Source organism: Mesocricetus auratus, unplaced genomic scaffold (genome assembly GCF_017639785.1).
Source record: "Mesocricetus auratus isolate SY011 unplaced genomic scaffold, BCM_Maur_2.0 Super-Scaffold_100013, whole genome shotgun sequence".
Taxonomy (NCBI): domain Eukaryota; kingdom Metazoa; phylum Chordata; class Mammalia; order Rodentia; family Cricetidae; genus Mesocricetus; species Mesocricetus auratus.
This window is the reverse complement of record NW_024429196.1, coordinates 23,286,748-23,305,623: the sequence shown is the minus strand read 5'-3', so window position 1 is coordinate 23,305,623 and position 18,876 is coordinate 23,286,748. Positions and strand designations below refer to the sequence as shown.

Below are 18,876 nucleotides of genomic sequence, written 5' to 3'. Positions count from 1 at the left end.
TTGCCCAACCATCACATCGATCCATTTTTAGAACATTTCCATCACATAAATAGCATACACTTTAAAAGAAATACAATTTGAAGCAAAACATTTTAATAAGATTTCAGTGCAGTTAAGTTCTTAACTGAAAGGATCTATTTATAGGCATAATAAGAGCGAGTGAGGTTCCCTTTGACAGTTATTTGAGGTCTCAGAAGACCCTGGGAGATGTCCTTAACTGAAAGCCCAAAGAAAAGTAGCTCTAACTACTCCCTTTGTTAGGTGGCCCATTACCAGAAGTCGTGCCTGACAAAGGGCTCTGAGCTATACAAATCTTTGGCTTTACTTCCCAATAAAAGAACCCCTGTTAGAGATATGGTGGCTGTGCTAAGTAAGTTTAAGTGGCAGGCAGCAAGAGAAAGGGTGACTACAGCAAGACACGACACACATACAAGAGAAAGGGTGACTACAGCAAGACAACACACACATACAAGAGAAAGGGTGACTACAGCAAGACACGACACACATACACGAGAAAGGGTGACTACAGCAAGACACGGCACACATTTGTGTGTTGACAGGCAGAAAGAGGAGATCTAGGGAAGATGGATTAAGAAGCAGACACAAGAAACTCTGTGCATTAAATACCAAGACATGAAACTAGATTCTTTCTAAGGTGTATATAGGAATATCCCTTGGCTGGCATACTTGTCATTCCATGAATGACAGAGTAGATCTGGAAAAGAAGAGGACACTTTTTCAGAAAGTTTTATGGTACATATCCACATACCATAAAGCTCATTCTTTCAAGATGTACAGTTTGATGGTTTGGGGATGTTCACAAAACTATTCAGCCATTAGCACTAATCCCAGACCATGTGTATCCCCCAGCTTAGGCTGTCTATCCACTTTCACTTACTCTTGGGTGCCTAGGTCACACACTAGCCTGCTTTCTCACCTGTCGCCTCACCTGCTTTGGCCATTCATATAAACAGAGTCCTACAGCATACGGGTATTTTGTGTCTAGTTTATTGTCTTAGTGTTACATTCTCAGTATGCTTGTGATTTAGCCACACATGTCAGTACTCTTATTTCTTTTTATGAGTGGATAGTCTATGTATCTACTGTGTGTATATGTCACATTTTGTTTATCCATTCATCTATTGATAGACCCTTGGGTTTATTTCCACATTTTTTTAGCTATGAAAAATAGTTTTGCTGTGAATGGGGATATAGGGGTTTTACATGAATACTTTTTCAGCTCTCCCAGGTATATTCTTAGGAATGAAGTTGCTGGGCCTTCTTCTGCAAGCTGCTTTGCAGAGTAGTTTCATATTCCAGTCAGAAGTTTGTCATGGTGATAAACTACCTGAGTGAATCAACTAAAAGGAGGGATGGTTTGTTTAGGGCCACAGCTTAGGAGACCGTTATTAGTAGATCTTGAGAACACTTAAGAAAATATTTGTTGGTTTTGATACAAACACTCTGTGCTCTCATTAGTAATTTAAAATGTTTGTGAGTGTGTAGGGCTCTCATTCAATGCCATGTGATGTCTTTTTCCTTCTGCAGTGAAGGTGACCGGTGAACACCTGGGTGATAGGAATGGAAGGATGGAAAATCCATCAGTAAGAATTACTCTTGTCCACAATGGGTTCTAGAATACATGGGCAGTGAGTTTTACCGCTGCCTACCCCACATCCACAAGCAGCACTTCTATTCTTTAAAATTGCAACTTTTTGAGCTAAGGGAGAAAGAGCCTGGTGCAGAAGCTGCTCACCTGCAACTGTTGCATTTCAATGTCTAATCCTAAATGAGCACATCCCCTTGCAAGAACACTCTGTGCACAATCCTAAAGGAGCACATCCCTTTGTAAGAACACTCTGTGCCAATCCTAAAGGAGCACATACCCTTGCAAAAACACTCTGTGAACAATGCATATCTGTACAGTTTCGAGGAAAAGATTTCAAGGAGTAAATCTGTCCAAACGTTCAACAGTAAACTGACATGCCATAACTACTTTCACTCCATGAGTTTGCCCCACCCTGTCTGGGTGGATGGATTGGATCATGGCATTGCCAGTCAGTCATTCACACCCTGGGTGGGGGTCACCATCTCCCCACACACTGCTCTGCATCACTAAGCTTCCCATTAGCACATCATCTAAACGTATTTTTCACATGGTCTTTTAAAGTAATGGCTGTGAATGTGTGCTAAAGGCTTCTGTCATTCGAATGCTTTTAACTGTGACCTCCTATTGTACAGTAAGATGCTAAGTTGTGTCCGGGCTCCCTTTACAAAGCCACATAGAACAGCCAGTTAGTGGAGGTAGACTCAGGCATCCTTTCAGAATGTGAACTACTTGTTCTAAACAAAAGAGGCAAAGTATAGAGAGGTATAATACTCAGACTAGCTCAAAATCAGGTGGCTGACAGGATCAAAAATTAATGAATGAGTGAATGAACAAATGAATGAGGTGGACATTTCAAGAGGAATGACACAACAATCTGTGTGCTAAAAGACATAGGTTATAGAGTATTTTTGTTATGAACTCCCTGGCACATGGGTTGAGGTTTACATGACTATGTAAGAATGTTGTGCTCAGCGAGACCCAGCTCATACTCAAGTATTGTACAATTTTGTATAACATAAGGTGTGTGTGTGTGTGTGTGTGTGTGTGTGTGAGAGAGAGAGAGAGAGAGAGAGAGAGAGAGACAGAGAGACAGAGAGATGTCAGATGTATGGTGTCAACATTAACGATCTTCCTTTATTGACCTCTACCTTATTTTTGAGACACAGATCTCACTGAACATAGAAATCACTAATTGATTTCCAGGGTACTGAATTTATTGGGCATTTGGGAGCAAATATTAGGGTGTGTGTGTGTGTGTGTGTGTGTGTGTGTGTGTGTGTGTGTGATTAAACCAAGCTGGGCACAGGGATAAAACAGTAACAAGTGAGACAAACATGGCCCCACCCTTGTGGACCTCCCTATATGGGATAGGGTGGGGCCAGGGCAGAAGGACAGATTTACACCCATGAACTTGCTGGTAATCGATTACAGCCAACAAGTGCTGTGCAAAAAATACTAAGAGCCAAGAAAGAATGAAGCAGAGGACCTAATGTTGTCTAGACACCAGGAGAGACTCAACTTCTCTGAAGCTGTGAATTCAAGCTGGAATCTTAAGTAGCAAATGAAGGCAGGATGCTAAAATTATGCAGAGGATTGGCCTTTGAGATACTTTCTGTCAGGAAAAGGACTTGCCGTCAAGCCTAAGTTCAGTCCCTGGAACTCACATGGTGGAAGGGGGGGATCAGCTCCCACAAATTGTCTTTTAACTCCCAAATATGTGTCATGATGTGGACATACATACACACACGCACACAATAAATAATTCTTTAAACATGCAGAGGTTCAACAAAGACAGAGAATCTCTACAGCAGCAGTTGGCTGAACAATAGACAGGCAACCCTTGGATTGTCTTTGCTCTTTTCAAAGGCATGTTGCCTCTTCCTTTGCTTCTGTAAATGCATGTCCTCCTTCATGTGCATCAGGAGATGTTCCATAGGGATCCACACTAGCTAAGAAACACCAGAATAGATATAGACACATATAGTCCAATTAAAACAAGGAATGGGATTGGAAGGCATCCTTTAGATTTAACCTAAAATTGGGGTTATCAGTTTTCTTCAGATTCTTTGTCCCTAAGCATATGTGAATTGCATAATTGTTCCCCATCAGTTTGGAACACACTTACCCAAGATAGGCCATGATGTGCTCCCAGCCAGCTGGCAGTACCCACATGGGAGCTGTCGCTTTCACAGACTGTAACCAGGTCCTGTCCCGAGACCTGTTCCAGAGTCTATTCTTATTCAGTTTTTAACTACTAAAAGCATGCAAATTTTCTATCATTCTACAGAAAGTATAATAAAAGAATAATTGTGATTCAGAGTCACCTAGGAGATGGTAAGGCATGCCTCTGGGTGTGTCTGTAAGGATGTTTCCAGGATTAACTTTGGGGAAAAGATTCTCTCTGAAAAGGTAGTAGACCCATTAGTTTGGGATGGGGTTATGTGAAATAAAAAAGAGAGTTTCTGAGATTCAACAGTCCCATTTCTGCTTCCTGGTCCACCAAGGTGTGAGCAAGCCACCACACACCCACACCTGTCACTGTGGAACCATCTGCTACCATATCATCCTCCCATGATGGACTCTATCCTCTCAAACTGAGAGCCACAGTAAATGCTTCCTCCCTTAAATAACTTTGTCCCAGGAATTTGGCCATGCTGATGAGGAAAGTAGTTAATACTTCTGCCAAAGAAAGATCTTCCTAATTGGAACTAATTTCAGAAAGGCCAATATGTAATTGTCAAAGAGCTAATTATGGTATTTTTCCAGTCTCATATTTAAGACATTCAAGACCATCTGTTGTCACTAGGCTCATGCTGAATGAGTTCATCTAGGTCACTTGTCATCTGGGCCTAATAAGGACTTCATTAACCTACAGCATCCCAGGAAACATGCCATACTGGGGTGATAGCCTTCTCAGCTTCACCTGCAAACTCTTATACATGTGGAAAGGGACCTGCCATCACAGAATCAAAGAATTCAATTGTGAGATCACATAGAAGGGCAGAAACATGCACAGATTTCCATCCTAATGCTTGGATATGTTTTAAACACCCAGCCTGTCTGTGGGATCAGGAAAAGAGGGGCCTTCCATGACATTAAAAATAGATAGATAGATAGATAGATAGATAGATAGATAGATAGATAGATGGGTGGATGGATGGATGGATGGATGGATGGATGGATGGATGGATGGATGGATGGATGGATGGGTGGGTGGGTGGGTGGGTGGGTGGGTGGATGGATAGATGGATAGATAGAAAGTTGCTCCTGTGTCCTGCCTGGGTAGCAGTTCTTTGTTCTTTTAAACTCTCTCCACACGAGTGTCTTGTCAGAAGTTTGCCAAGACATCTTTTCCCATTGTCTAACTTATTTTTAAAACATGAAGAATAATTCCTTTTATAGAAGAGAAAATGAGTCTCAGAAAATTCAGTCCTGTGTGCCCTTCTTTGCATACTCAGGACTCATTCAATGCCAAGGTGTGGAAAGCATTGTATACACCAGGGACTCTGGGGATGCTGCTCTGAGTCCTGCCTTTGTGTTGTTCTCTGCCCCGGCCCCTCCCCCATACTTGTCTTTCAGTAGCAATGGCGAGGGTTGGCCAGATACCCTTCTCAATTTCCATGAAGTCACTTTTCTCATGTTTCCTACCTTTCTGAGTAGTCCTTAGCTAGCTCTTCCTTGTCCAACCCAGAACTGGCATTTTATCCCCCTTTAGAAGATCACACCTGTCACTTGACTGTAAAGATCTTTGATACAGTGATGCTTCCCTAGCTGTCAACTATTCTATGCTTGACCTGCTGAAGTTTAGACCATAGCAAGACCAACACCCTTGATTTCTCTATCGAGAAGGCATTTTAGTTCTATATATCTGACCCAGGGCTCTAAATCTGTGCCATCCAACATGTGGTCTTAACACTAACTAAAGTTAAGTAAAATTAGAAAATCACTTCTTCAGTTAGCTAGACACATGTTGTTAGTGGCTACCATATTAGACAACAGTGAAAACAAGTATTTCCATAATTAGAGAATTCTGTTTTTCAGCACCCTAGGTAATTTTACTATTCCAAAACTATGGGTTTCTATAGAAAAAAATAGTCATTGATTATCATAGGTTCATCAGATTTAGGAAACTGTCCCACAACCTGCCATCTGCAAATTAGAGAGCTAGGGAAATCAGTGAATAATTCAGGCTACATGCAAAGGCTTGCAAGCCAGGGGAGCCAGTAATGCATAGATGCATGTCTAAAGATAAGGAAGGCTGCCTTTTCAGCTCTAACCATCAGGAAAAAGGCAAAAGGGGTAATTCTTCTTTCATCCATGTCTTGTTCTATCCAAACTCTCAGCAGATCATGTGATAACCACCTATGTTGGCGAGGGCTGCCTATTTCACCAAGTCCTCCAATTTCAACAGCAATCTCTTCCAGAATTTCCCCCACAAACATACTTAGAAATTATGCTCAACCAGAAACCCGAACACTCAGTCACTCAGTCAAGTTAACAAAGAAACTCAACCATTGTAACTCCCAGTTCAAAAAGAGGTGTCACCATTTACTCATTCCTCAAGTCAAAACTCAGAGAGGTTGTGGAGTCTTCTCCTCCCAGCATATTGACACTAACTTAATCTGTGGACCTCACTTTCTCCAAAACATGTCCCACTCCTTTCCAGTGATCTTGAACTCCTGTATCCCTCAGTCAGATGCCAGCCCCTCCACTTACTCCCTCCTGATCTGCCTGTTTCAACCCTAGCTGGTACAACCCATCTCCAGCAGTGAACAGAAGTAAATGGGGGCATCTGAGATAAAATACATTGTATGAAATTCTCAAAGAACTAATTAAAAAGTGTTTCCTCTTTTAAGAAGACTCTCTCTGTATATATATATATATATGTGTGTGTGTGTGTGTGTGTATACACATATATACATATATGTCACATTTTTAATTGGATTGTTTCTTGATGTCCAATTGTTTGAGTTCTTTATACATTTTAGATATTAAACCTCTATTGGATGTGTAGTTGTCAAAAATATTTTCCCATTCTGTACCCCACTGCTTTGTGTAAATGATGGTGTTCTATGACTTAAAGAAGCTTTTCGGTTTCATGAGGTCCCATTTATTATTCTTTCCTGTGTGCACTGTATCGTTGGTGCTCTTCTCTTGGGTACTGGAGATCAACTCTAAGGCCGTACATAGGCTAAGCACCCCTTCTACTGCTAATCCCCTTTGCTCTCTTTTTGTAAGGTTACTAGTAACTGGGATGAACTATTTGGCCTTAATTAACTTTTTCAAAGGCCCTGTGTCTAATTGTAGTTCCTGAGGTATACTGGAGAGTTAAGATTTGAACATATAGATTTTAGGGTAGGAAACACAGTTGACCCACTTTGTACCAGATGTAATGAAGATAAAATAGCCAGAATCAAAATGTAATGGTACACAGAGAGTTAAAAAATTCTGGTCTATTAGATGGAAAGGCATTTGTTTATGTTTTGGAAATCTTTGAACAGATTGAAGCCTGGCAGATACTGTGAAATGGAATTCTAAGAATAAATTGTTTTTGAAAATTATTGAAGTAGGATCTGATGACGGAGGAAAGTCCTGACAGCAGAGGTAGGATGAAGTAAAGCCTTGCTCTCACTGTAATGGTTAATGGTGTCCCCCAGGACCAAAGTGTGTGAGGACAAGAATTCAATGCAGAAATGGGAATGCTAGGCTCTAGACTAGGAGAGTGAGGAGGACTGCCTTGGCTGACAGAGGGAAATCCCAGGCACTGCCAAGTTGAGACTTGATTGATAAAAAGGTAAAGAAAGAAAATTTGCCCTCTAGCCAAAAAAAAATCCTTATTTGCCTTCTGGATCTCAGGGTTTCTGCCTTAAAAGAGTCTTCATTGGTAAAGTTTCTTAATCACCTGTATGGTCCAGGAAGACCACCCCCCCCAGGACTAAATATAAAGAGAGTACGTTTCATCAGCATGGCCAGATGAAAGGGGTACATGACGACCTCATTGCTCTTGTACTGTTCCAATATGTTTCCATTCTGTGCTGCCCCTGCCTCATTATAGGACAGCAACTTTATGCAACTTCCTACACCTGCATGGTAGCATGGCAGCACTCTTATTCTTCTCCCTGTTCATCCATCTCCTCTAAGTAGCATTCTGTGATAGGTTAGTGGACCACATCTCCCAGCCACGACTGTGAGCACTTCATTTGGTGACTGTGTGGGTGATGTTTTTAGGTCTATTATTTGCTTATTGATCTCGAAAGGCTGACAACAAACAACCTAAGTGAAGAGGTTACTTTGGCTTCTAGTTTAAGGGGATACAGCCCATCATAGGAGAGAGACATGGCAGCAGGAGCATGAAGTTGTTGTCCACATTGGACCCACAGTCAGGGAGGAAAACCTGTACAGGAAGTGGACTACCGAAGCCCTCATCCCTCACCCCCAGTGACTTGCTTCCTCCAATGAGGCTTCATAGCAGCACCATGAGCTAGGGACCAAGTGTTCAAATGTATTAGCCTGTGGCTAACATTTTACATTGACACTGTAACAGTTTTACATAGTAGTAAGCATCAACTTTTAATATAACAGAACTCTGTATTTTAAAATCAAGTGATGGGGGCTAAGGAGAGAGTTCAACAGGTAATGTACCTGTTATGCAAGCTTTAGGATCCATGCTAGACCTCCATCATCCAGAATTGGGTGAGTGAGATGGATGGATGCCAGGGTCCCACCTGCCAGCCATTTTAAGAAAATCAGTGAGCACCAGGTGGAGTGAGAGATCCTATCTCAAAAACTAAGGTGGAAAATGATTGAAGGAGATACTCAACATTGACCTCTGGCCTCCACACACATACACACATGGCCCTTCACATCCCCATACAAGTGCGCACACACACACTCACACACACACACACACACACACACACACACACACACACACACACACTGGGGGAATGTAGAAGAATCATGTAAATAATAGGGTTTTCACCATAACTCTTGGTGCCCCAAAGAAGTTACACTGTACAGTAGTCTACAACAGGGCAACCCAAGCTTAGTGTTTTCTCAGTACAGCAGCTTTGAAATGAATCATGTCTCTTGACAATTATTTTTCCACTCACAGGGATTTACACTGTTTAAAAGTTTTACAAATAAACTGAATTTTTACTAAGATTGTGACATCAAAGTATTTCACATTTGCATATTTAAAGTTGACACATGTTATGACGGCTGTGGACTGTAATAGGCAAGGAGGATAGACACTGAGCAAACACAGTGTAAACTCATGCTGCTCTAGAAGACATCAGAACTGGAGTCCAGGAGGATGAAGAAATATGGACCATCTCTTCTGTCTCGTTTCCTTGGCATTTGGTAGCCAGTTTCTCTTCCTATGTCTACATCCCCTGAAGCTGAACCTCTTCCTCCATGTTGGTCTTCTGAAGCTCATTGAAAATTAATACTCATTATGATATTAAGATTATGACCATGTGGGATCTTTAGGAAGTGAATAGTTGGAGGCTGGGGATAAAGTTTGGTAGGAAAGTGCTTGCTGTACAAACATGAAGGCCTGGGTTCGATCCCCAACATTCACATAGGAAAAGCTTACAGGTGAGACAGTGTGTGCCTGTAATGGTAGTGCTGGAAAGGTGACTACAAAAGGCTCCCTGGGGTTTTCTGGCCAGTCTAGACAATGGATACTGACATCTGGCCATGTGCACATATATACCAGCATGTACACACACATACCTACATATATACACACACAGAGGTGATCGAGGCTCTATCCTCATGCATGAATGAGTCTATTTAAATAATGAATGAGTTAATGGCTAGTGAATTGTTGCAAGTGGATTCAGCATAAAAGCTGTTTTGGCTTGGTCCGTTGTGTATTCTTTTTACTCTCCGTGCAACACTCTACATACCTTCAGACTCTGCCAGTAAGAAGCCCATCACCAGATGCAGCCTCTTGACCTTGGATCAGAACCAGAGCCAAGATATAGTCCATCTTCATAAGTCAGCTAATCTATATTATGTTGATAGCAATGGGAGAGAAAGACAACTTCCATTAATTTGTCGTATTGCATAATCCATTCTTACAGTTCCCCTCCCTTTCCCAAATCTCCTGATACCTTACCCCCATCATAATTTCATTATGCTACTCTGCCTTCTTTAATTGGAGAGTTCCATTTTTAACATGGAGCTTTAAACCTTTCACAGCAGAGGCTCCCCATAGATGACAGTTGTCAAGAAGGTGGTCTCTCCACACAGCCCACACAGGTCAGCCACACAGCCCACACAAGTCAGCCAGCCTAAGAATGTGGCCTGTGTCTCACCATGAGTAAGCTCTTCCCTCCGTCAATTCTGCAACAGTATAATGTCCTCATAACTGCTTCACGTGTACTTTCAAGAGTAAGCAGGTATCTTATTGGAGGGAAATGTATTTTCTCACAGCCCTGGGGGAGGAGGGTGGAAACACAGGCTAATTCTGGTGGGAGCTCTCTTCCTTGCTTGTGGTGTCTTCCTTGGCAGATGGTACAGAGATCTCCTTATAAGGATCTAATTCCATCATGGAGGCACCACCATGTAGGGCCTTACCTCAAGCTCAGGATGTCCCAAAGGTCTGCCCCAAACACTTTGAGACTGACTGCTTCAAAGCAGTAATTGGAAGGTTTGTTCTTTACTCAACAGTGGGCTTTGAAACTGTGTGACTCATGAGATTTTTTTTGAAAGTATAAAGTGATTTACAAATTTAAGATTTCTTTTAAAATTAATATTGTTGCTTTTTTCCATCAAGTTTCTAAACATTTTCCCCAGAGTCATGGTTTCTAAGGAAACCAAATTCTTCCTGAGCGGTATTCATAAGTCTGCAATGTGAGGTTTAAGAAGTAGAATCTTAAATGTGCAGATAGTGAGGCTAGTGACAGCACATACCATCTACCGATGCTAATGCTTCAGCTCTCACTGCTCTGATGCCCTTGGCCATGCACATATTCTCACTTTATAGACTCCATCAAGACCTTAAATATCCCACTGCAGAAAAAGCCCTTCCAAGAGTAGGAAGCTGGGCAGATGATGTCCACGAGGCAGGGGAATGGGCAAGGTTGGGTTGTGGGATGCTCACTCAGCAGGTGAGATGGTGGGAAGGGTAAGGATGGCTGCCTGTCCTCCAGCAGCTGCAGAAGAGACAAAGTGATGACAGGATGGCCAGCGACTGGAGGGTGTCATTGGAAAGCAGAGCAATATTAATGGATGAGGAATGTCTTTTACCCCTTTGTAGTTGATGCTGCTTAGCTATCACCAAGTGTGTAGACTCATGCTGTTGACTCATGGGCACCTGGGAAAAGCTGAGTGAGTGTTGACTAATTAATGAGGTGAATGCCTGCAGGGCATCCATGCTCACCTTGCCCCATTGCTGCTGTCTTCCTAGGGTAGTACATCCCCTGGTTCTGCAGAGGGTCAGATATTGAAATGCATTGCAGTTTGAGAACCCCTTTTATTTCTAGAAAAACAAAGAATGTAGAGAATTTAATATCACTTCCCAAGACAGGAATTTTTGGGAGCATGGCTCACTGAAGGATAGATTGTTTAGACAACATGGTTATCAGAAAATACTGTCATCTTTGTTGCTTCTTTTAACTCTTTAGGTTGTTTTTTATTTCTGCTGAGTGCCTCTCCCATCTAGACAGTCAGTTTGCTTTGCAAGGGAAGCATTCTCCAAGCACATTATTGCTTAGAAAAACTACAGGTAATGGAATAAAACTCGAAAGCATAGATCTTTTATAGCTACAGTTGTTTTATTTTCGTTATTAGCTTTTTACAGAGACAGTTTCAATGAATCCATTATTCTACATTAATTTCCATGACTTGCAGAAAGTTAATCATATCTTCATGTCTTTGTGTGTGCTGCTAACATCTATCTTTTATTATGTTAAAACTAAAATAACAGTTGTTTTAAAGCTGGTTTATGGTTTTAATATTTCTAATAAATATGTTTTTATATGGTTTTAAAAATTTGGAGTTTTTTTAATAGTATGTCCCTTGAGGTTCTTTCCACAGTGCCTTTATTATTTAGATAGAGCATTATTCTTTTAATGATACATACATTCTCAAACTTCGAAGGTAGTTGGTTGGTTCTGTTCTGACTGCTCTGTTTTGTTTCTTCATCAGGGTTTTAGCAGCATAGAGTGGTCTAGTAAAAGGTGTAAAATGGCAGGGTTGGAGCCAGCATATCACCAGTCCTTAACTATGGTCACCATAAGTTCATATTCTGAAGCCCATTAAAAACACCAAACCCATCAAATGAAACATAAAACTCAAAGTAAATTAGAGTGAAATGTTGTCACCAGCACACATGAGAGATGTTTGATACAGTGCCCTTCTTTCCATTATCTTATTTTGAGTCAGAGTCTCACAATGTAACCCAGGCTAGCCCCAAACTTGCCACCTTCCTGTCTCTGTGAGCTGTGTCTTGGGTTTGCAGCTACTCATCACCACACCTGGCATCATGCCTTTCCCTGCCCTCTCTCTTTTCTGTAAATCTCCAGTGTCTTTGAGAGTCTGATAACTTCATTGTTGAAAAGGGTTTACCAGACTCATCCACCCATTTAAATAGGTAGAAAGACCAAGGCCCAAAGATCTCCAAGGTAATCATATACTCATTGTCTTGGAATCTAACATTGATCAAGAACCCAGACCAATACTGCCTTGTAATGTAAGACACACCTACCCACCCATACACACAAAGACATCATCAGTCCACTATCATCTGCTTATAGTAGAAATTGCATAGCCAGGGAGGCCATTTCAACTTTATATCGTCACAGCAGAATAGAGAATAGAGGCCAGAGGCCAAGGTCAGGAAAGACTTCTTAGGAATGGATATGCCACAAGTCCTGGGGGTTTTGTTTTTCTTTTTTTTCTACTTTCCTTTTATCCTATACATTTTTTTTACTGCTGTGACATAGGGACCTTTTCTAGGGATTGCTCTTGAGAGAAACTCAGAACTGGGTTCATATTTTAAATTTGCTTTTAGAAATGAAGTTTTTTTGGTCTCCTACTGAGAACTCTTAGTGATGATTTTGACTGCATCTCCCAGCAGTCCTCTATGTTTCTAATGTCTCATTTATTTGTTCTACAGTGTGTCTGGTGGAGAACTCTTTGATCGGATAGTGGAGAAGGGATTTTACACAGAGAAAGATGCCAGCACTCTCATCCGCCAGGTCCTGGATGCTGTGTACTATCTCCACAGAATGGGCATTGTCCACAGGGACCTCAAGGTGAGGCATTGCTCAGCAATACCATCCAACTACTTCACAACCCACAATGCACCTGCATAGCCAGAGAGAACTGGCTATGGTGAAGGGATAAGGATGCTTTGGGAAGAGACAGGTGGAATGGGAGGCTGTGTACGTTTTGGGTGTCAGTGCATTGAGGCCCAGAAGTAGCTTAAAAGAGAATGAAAATCAATGCAGCTGGATGCTGTTTAAGACGTTCTGTAGCCATTAGGCAGCCCACAGGGCCTTAGAGAGGTGATTGTGTGTTAATTCAAGAATTTACAAAATAACTTTCTATACATGGCAGGAAAACCATGGAGACTCTCACCCACTGTGCTGGTTAGGTTTTGTGGAGGGGAGGGATGTGATTTTGTTTGCTTGTTTGTTTGGTCATCAGAGAAGAGAGAACCTCAATTGAGAAAATGCCTCCGTAAGATTGATAGAACATGGAGGCAGTTGTGATTAATGATTACTGTGTGAGGGCCCAATCTACTATGGACAGTGCCACCTCTGGGCAGGTGGTTCTGGACTGCATTAAAAAATTAAGCTGAGTGAGCCTTTGAGATCAAGCCAGTAAGCAGCACTTCTCTATGACTTCTGAACCAGTTCCTGCCTCCAGGTTCTTGCCTCCAGGAGTTCCTTCCCTGACTTCCCTCAATGATAGGTTGTGACTGGGGAGTTGTAAGATGAAATAAGCTCTTTCCTACTTAGGACACCCCCCAGTGAAGCACTTCAGAGTCATGTCCCTCATGCAGCCCTTTATAAACATGATAGCCATATAAGAAAGAAGGGAACAGTGCAGGGGACAGTGCAGAAAAAGGCTGGCACTACAATAGGTACTGTAAATGAGGTTACAGGTACAGCTGTCTTCTGGTGTCCTGAACGTTCCTTTGCTCCCCTTCCCTCCCCTCCCCTCCTGTCTTCCCCTTCACTCACTGTCTCTCCATCTCTTTCCCTTTGTTCCTGTTGGTTTTGTTCAGTTGTTTTTTTTTTTAGATAGAATTTCACTAGATAGCCTAAACTAGCGTCAGAATTCCTAATTCTCTGGCTTTAACTTCCTGGGTGATAAGACTGTAAGTCATTGTCTTTTCCTTATGAGGTGTGGGTATACTGATCTTTCACCTATTAGCACTGAAAAGTTTGGGGGCTTATAGTGGCCACCTTAGTATCTTTTCTCTTCCCAGATTTTAGTAGCTGTCACACACAAGGGCTGGAAAGTCAGTGAGAGCAGCGCTGTGTAAAGCCCAGGTTGTGGTGTGACTTCATGCTACAATGTTACAGGTCCAGCCTCCACACTCTACTGAGCGAGACCCGGCACATATGTGGGCCACTCAATATATAAATACAAGGACGGCCTTGCAAGCATGCTGCCCTTAGCAGGAAGCCAGCTAGAGTCAACTATAAACATTGGTTAAACAGAAGTTGAGCACCTATCCATCGTCTGCTCTTGGGCATCAAGGAGTAGAACATTGTAGCTTTCCTTTCATCAAGATCCCTCTTTGGGTTGGGGTGTGGCTTGGTGGCTGAACCTAACATGTGCAAACCCTAGGCTCCATGCCCAGCACCACAGCATTGTTTTATTAAATTTTTTCATTATTTTACATACCAACCACAGATTTTCCTCCCTCCTCTTCTCTCACCTCCACTTGCCTCCCATCTATCCCTTCCCCATTCACCCCTCCTCCCACCAGTACCAAAAAAGCACGGCCCATTCAGTTGAGGTAGGACCACCTTTTAAAAATTAATTTAAAAATGAAAAGATGTACTTTGGAGTTTTCTCTTTCTTGTTCCATGTATCATTTTCCCTCATAATTTTTTTTTGGTTCCATTTTTTTCCTCTTCCCATAGTCCATCTTAGGATCTTCTAGAGCTCTCCTTTCAGAGATGCAAAATTGTTAACCTAAATCCATGTTGGGGAGGTGCTGGAAGGTCAGTAAGATCTCTGTGTCCTGGCTCTGATCAAGCAGGTCTACAGAAGACCCATGAATTTGCCTTTCTAGTGAGTGATAATACCTGCCCGGTGACAGTGACGCCAGTCTGGGGACACCTCTTGAGGAACCACTAAAGAAAGAGACTTAGGAAGGTCAACAAGCTCTTCCAGCCTTTGCCATCTTCTTGCTGGCAAATGGGCTGTTAGTGTGATGAGCTCGTCTTTGGAGCCCTGAGGCTCTCAGAGTAAGAGAGAAGCTAGGTCAGCCATCCCAGTGTCTCCCTCCTTGCCAGGCAGCTCTTCTTCACGGCTCTTTGGTGTCCCCCCACATGCCACCTGGGCTTTGAACCCACAGCTGTTGCTATCTAGCTGTTGCTAAGCAACTTTGTGTTGCGACTTCAGAAATGTGGTGTGCAGGGCCATAGGCACTTTCTAAAAAATCAGTTATAAACAATTAAAATGTATTCAGGAAGAACAGTATTCATATCCTTCTTAAAACATGGGTCAATGGGGTTGGAGAGATGGTTCAGCTGTTAAGAGCAATAGCTGCTCTCCCAAAGGTCCTGAGTTCAATTCCCAGCAACCACATGGTGGCTCATAGCCAATTATAATGAGATCGGGTGCACTCTTCTGGAAGGCAGGCAGTACACTGTATGCATAATAAATAAAAAATCTTTATTAGGAAAAAAGTGGGTCAGCAAGACAGCAGACCATTTTCCACTTCTACCTAAAACTGGTGGCAAGTGCTTGTAGCCCTCAGCCTGGGGAACTTCAAGAACACCAGGCCTTCTGGAAGTACAGCCCATGACAATCAAAAAGAAGGGGAAAGAGAATTTTGACAATTGGGCTCCTTGTGGCAGAATACAGTGGCAGTGTTAGGATTGTAGTATGATCTCTTGTCAGAGGCTTCAAAGAGTTTCATCCATGTGATATTAAATTTTCATCAACTTCTAAGAACTTGAAAACCACCCACAATCTAAGCTACAGCAACAGACAGCCTGATGGTGCTAACAAAAGATATATGTAGGGTATGCAATGTTACCCTAACCCATGAGCACACATGCCCACTTCTCCTTCCAAACAGATGTTCTTATGTCTTGTGGGCCCTGGGAAACTATGAGAGACAACCTAGTGCTCTGTTTTGTTCAAGTACAGGGAGTGAGAAGGGAAGTGTCTGCCACTCCACCATTGAACTTGGATGGTTTCTTAGCTCTGCCCTATTGGTGTTTAGAGATGGAGGACTGTGTGTGGGCAAAAGCTCTGGACCCTGCAGGATGTTTAGCTGCTCCCTTGAATTCTAAATTTCCAGGACCCTTCCTGGAGTATTAGAAACCAAAAATGTCTCTAGGCTTTGCTAAATTTTGTCCACTGGGGGGCAAAACTGCCCCCTGTTGAGAAAACTAGATTCATTGTATTGTTATATGCAACAGTAACTTTCCCAGAAATGTGTTGAGTGAGATCTTTTTAAGGATTATTATATAAAGTATTACCAAGAAAGAAGCTTAATAATCCAATTTAAGTGTTTGCCCACAGTTGTCTTATAGAAATGTCATAATATGCAGCAAAATAATTTTCAGGTGAGATCAGGCCCTTCAAAGGGTCCCCTCCTGGCAGGAAGAACTGTGATATATTAGCCATCTCAGCTCTGCCTCTCTTCTCCCACAAGCCAGGAGAGCCTTACTGCCATTACCAAACCTTGAAACAACTCAAACTATTGATCAAAACAGTGAATATCTAATTGCTTTAACTTACTCTTCTGAGATAACAGTCAGAAAAGCATCTTACTCACTGGAAGGAACCACCTGTTGGAGGAGGTGTGTATGTTGGGTTGGGGTACTTGGCAACCTCTTGCCTGAGGTGAACTTCCTTTGGCAGCATGAGTCACATGCTTACTTCTCCAGCTGCAGAAATCCTGGGGCCAGGCTAGTGGTAGTGGAATAGAGCGCTCTCTTGGCCTCTGTGACTGAGTCTGTCTGTTCATCAATGGATAATCCCTAAACCCATGCATTTTATAAAAGAAACCCCTCCCTCATTTCCCAAGCATTTCAACTGTTTCAACTACAGACTGGCCATTTCATTTTCATTTCAAAGCACCCTTTAGCATTATTTGATTTCTTTCAACTCTCACTCTTCACAAAATTGTCTTGGTGACTTCAGACTCCAATTACTCTTTGTAGCACTACTGCAGGTGACAGAAAATAGTTAAAGAAAAAGATGTTTTGACATTTGTTACAGCAAGAAAGAAGCCTTTGCTGGAGTCTGCTGTGGTAAGGGAGAGAAACTGACCCCAGCTCTGACTCTGAACACAAGAGGAACAAGTGGCACTTGGAGTAGAACAGGGTAGGGTGGAGGACAGCACAGCACCTGATGACTTCTCAGAAGGACAGGTGGATGACTCACACCTCTAAGTGCTCACTGTACAAGCATGAGGACCTGAGATGGATTTGGTCACCAGAACCCTCATACAGAAGCCAGGGATAGCAATGCACACCTGTAATCCCAGCACTGGGAGGCAGAGACAAGAGGATCCCTGCTGGCAGTTGGCAGCCTCCAGACTCAGTGGAAAGACCCTATCTTAATAAATAAATAAATAAACAAATAAACAAAGAAAGAAAGGAAGGAAGAGATGAAAAGCATTTAAAGAAGATCTCCCAGTGTTAATCATAACAGTCATCCTGGATCCATTTAGCACAAAACATTCTTTGACTAAATCTTTTATCACTCACCCTCAATGTCATGTCACCCTGTCTTGTGCCGTAAGTCCTTTCAAATTGGCCTTGCCAATGTCCCCTTACTTACTCACAGTAATGTTCTATCTACTGTCGTGCAACCTGCCCGTGGCTAGAAATTGCCACTTAACCATTGTAGCACTGGAGCTGAATCAGATCCTGCTTCCTATAAAGTCCCATGGTGGTGGTGACAAAGACTACGCAGTGTCCTTCAAAATACGTGAACAATTGCTTCTTTAGCAGCGTCAAAAGCACCCGAGGAAGAATGTGGTCATATTTCAGGGGTAGTGATTCCCTCTAAAGTGAATTCGCTTGATTCAGGCTAGACTGTACTTGGCTGGCCTGGCTAGAGAGAAAGAGGGGCTTGAGAGGCTAAGGTCAAGGCTTTGCCCTGAAAAGGGCTCAGGGGAGCTTGGTCAAGGTTTAGTCAAGGTCAGAGTCTTGGACAGTTCTTACAGTTTCTTCATAGCAGAGACTGCATGCCAGAGTCACTGCTCTCGGGATCCCCTGCCACCCCATCTCAGATCTACCAAAGGATGTTTCTCATCTATTTAATACCCTCACAGATGAACAGTGAATGGTGGTGCACAAAAGACCTCAAAACACTTTCTACACAAGTTTTGTCACTCTACTTGTGATAATTCCTAAAATTCAAGGTGTAGCAACTAAGATTTGCCCCAGAAGCCTGATGAGAGAATATGGCTTTATCCTTGGGCTGGGAGAGTAGCCAGTCTGGAAATGGGGTGGGAAAATGAGCTTCCGTTCCAGGTCCTTCATTCTGCTCTCATTCCTTTATTGCAGACAAGAGCCACAAATACTTATTCACTCAACAAATTTTCAGAACTGTCCTGGTGGTTGGATGTTCCAAGACTGTCCTACTAGTATCCCCCTGAAGGATAGCATCAACTGAAGTCACACAAAACGTAAAAGATAAATAAAAATGCAGGTTCCTCTTCAGTATTGAGTTTCTCAGCCCTGTAGAGATGGTACTAGCCTGAAACAGGTGCATCATGGTACCCATAAACCCCACCCCAGTCCTTGCTAGCACCAATGACAATCCCCAGTTTTGCATAAAACTCTCTGCAAATAATGTTTCATCGTCTGTCCCAAGGAAATCGCTCCTATATGTCACTGATATTGAAAAACCGCAGTGAAGACCCACTGGGCACAGAGATATACTCCTGTAATCTCAGGAGGCTGAGTCAGGAGAATCATAAGTTTGAAGCCTATCTGGAACCCACAGCAAGTTCCAGGCCAGCTTAGACTACATAATAAGACCCTTTATCACAGCAAAATGACACAAACAACAAAGGACTGTAGGTCTGGAAAGTAGACTAAGACATC

General features: G+C 42.4%; 1 protein-coding gene across 3 annotated transcripts in view; it reads left to right on the top strand.

The window, feature by feature from the left end:
- Window positions 1-18,876, top strand: part of Camk1d (calcium/calmodulin dependent protein kinase ID) — a 414,097-nt gene that overhangs the window by 334,928 nt on the left and 60,293 nt on the right. For all 3 annotated transcript variants that reach the window (XM_040755520.1, XM_040755519.1, XM_040755522.1), the window contains exon 4: window positions 12,738-12,876. In XM_040755520.1, the coding sequence (XP_040611454.1) occupies window positions 12,738-12,876 (139 nt within the window). The remainder of the gene's footprint in view (window positions 1-12,737; window positions 12,877-18,876) is intronic.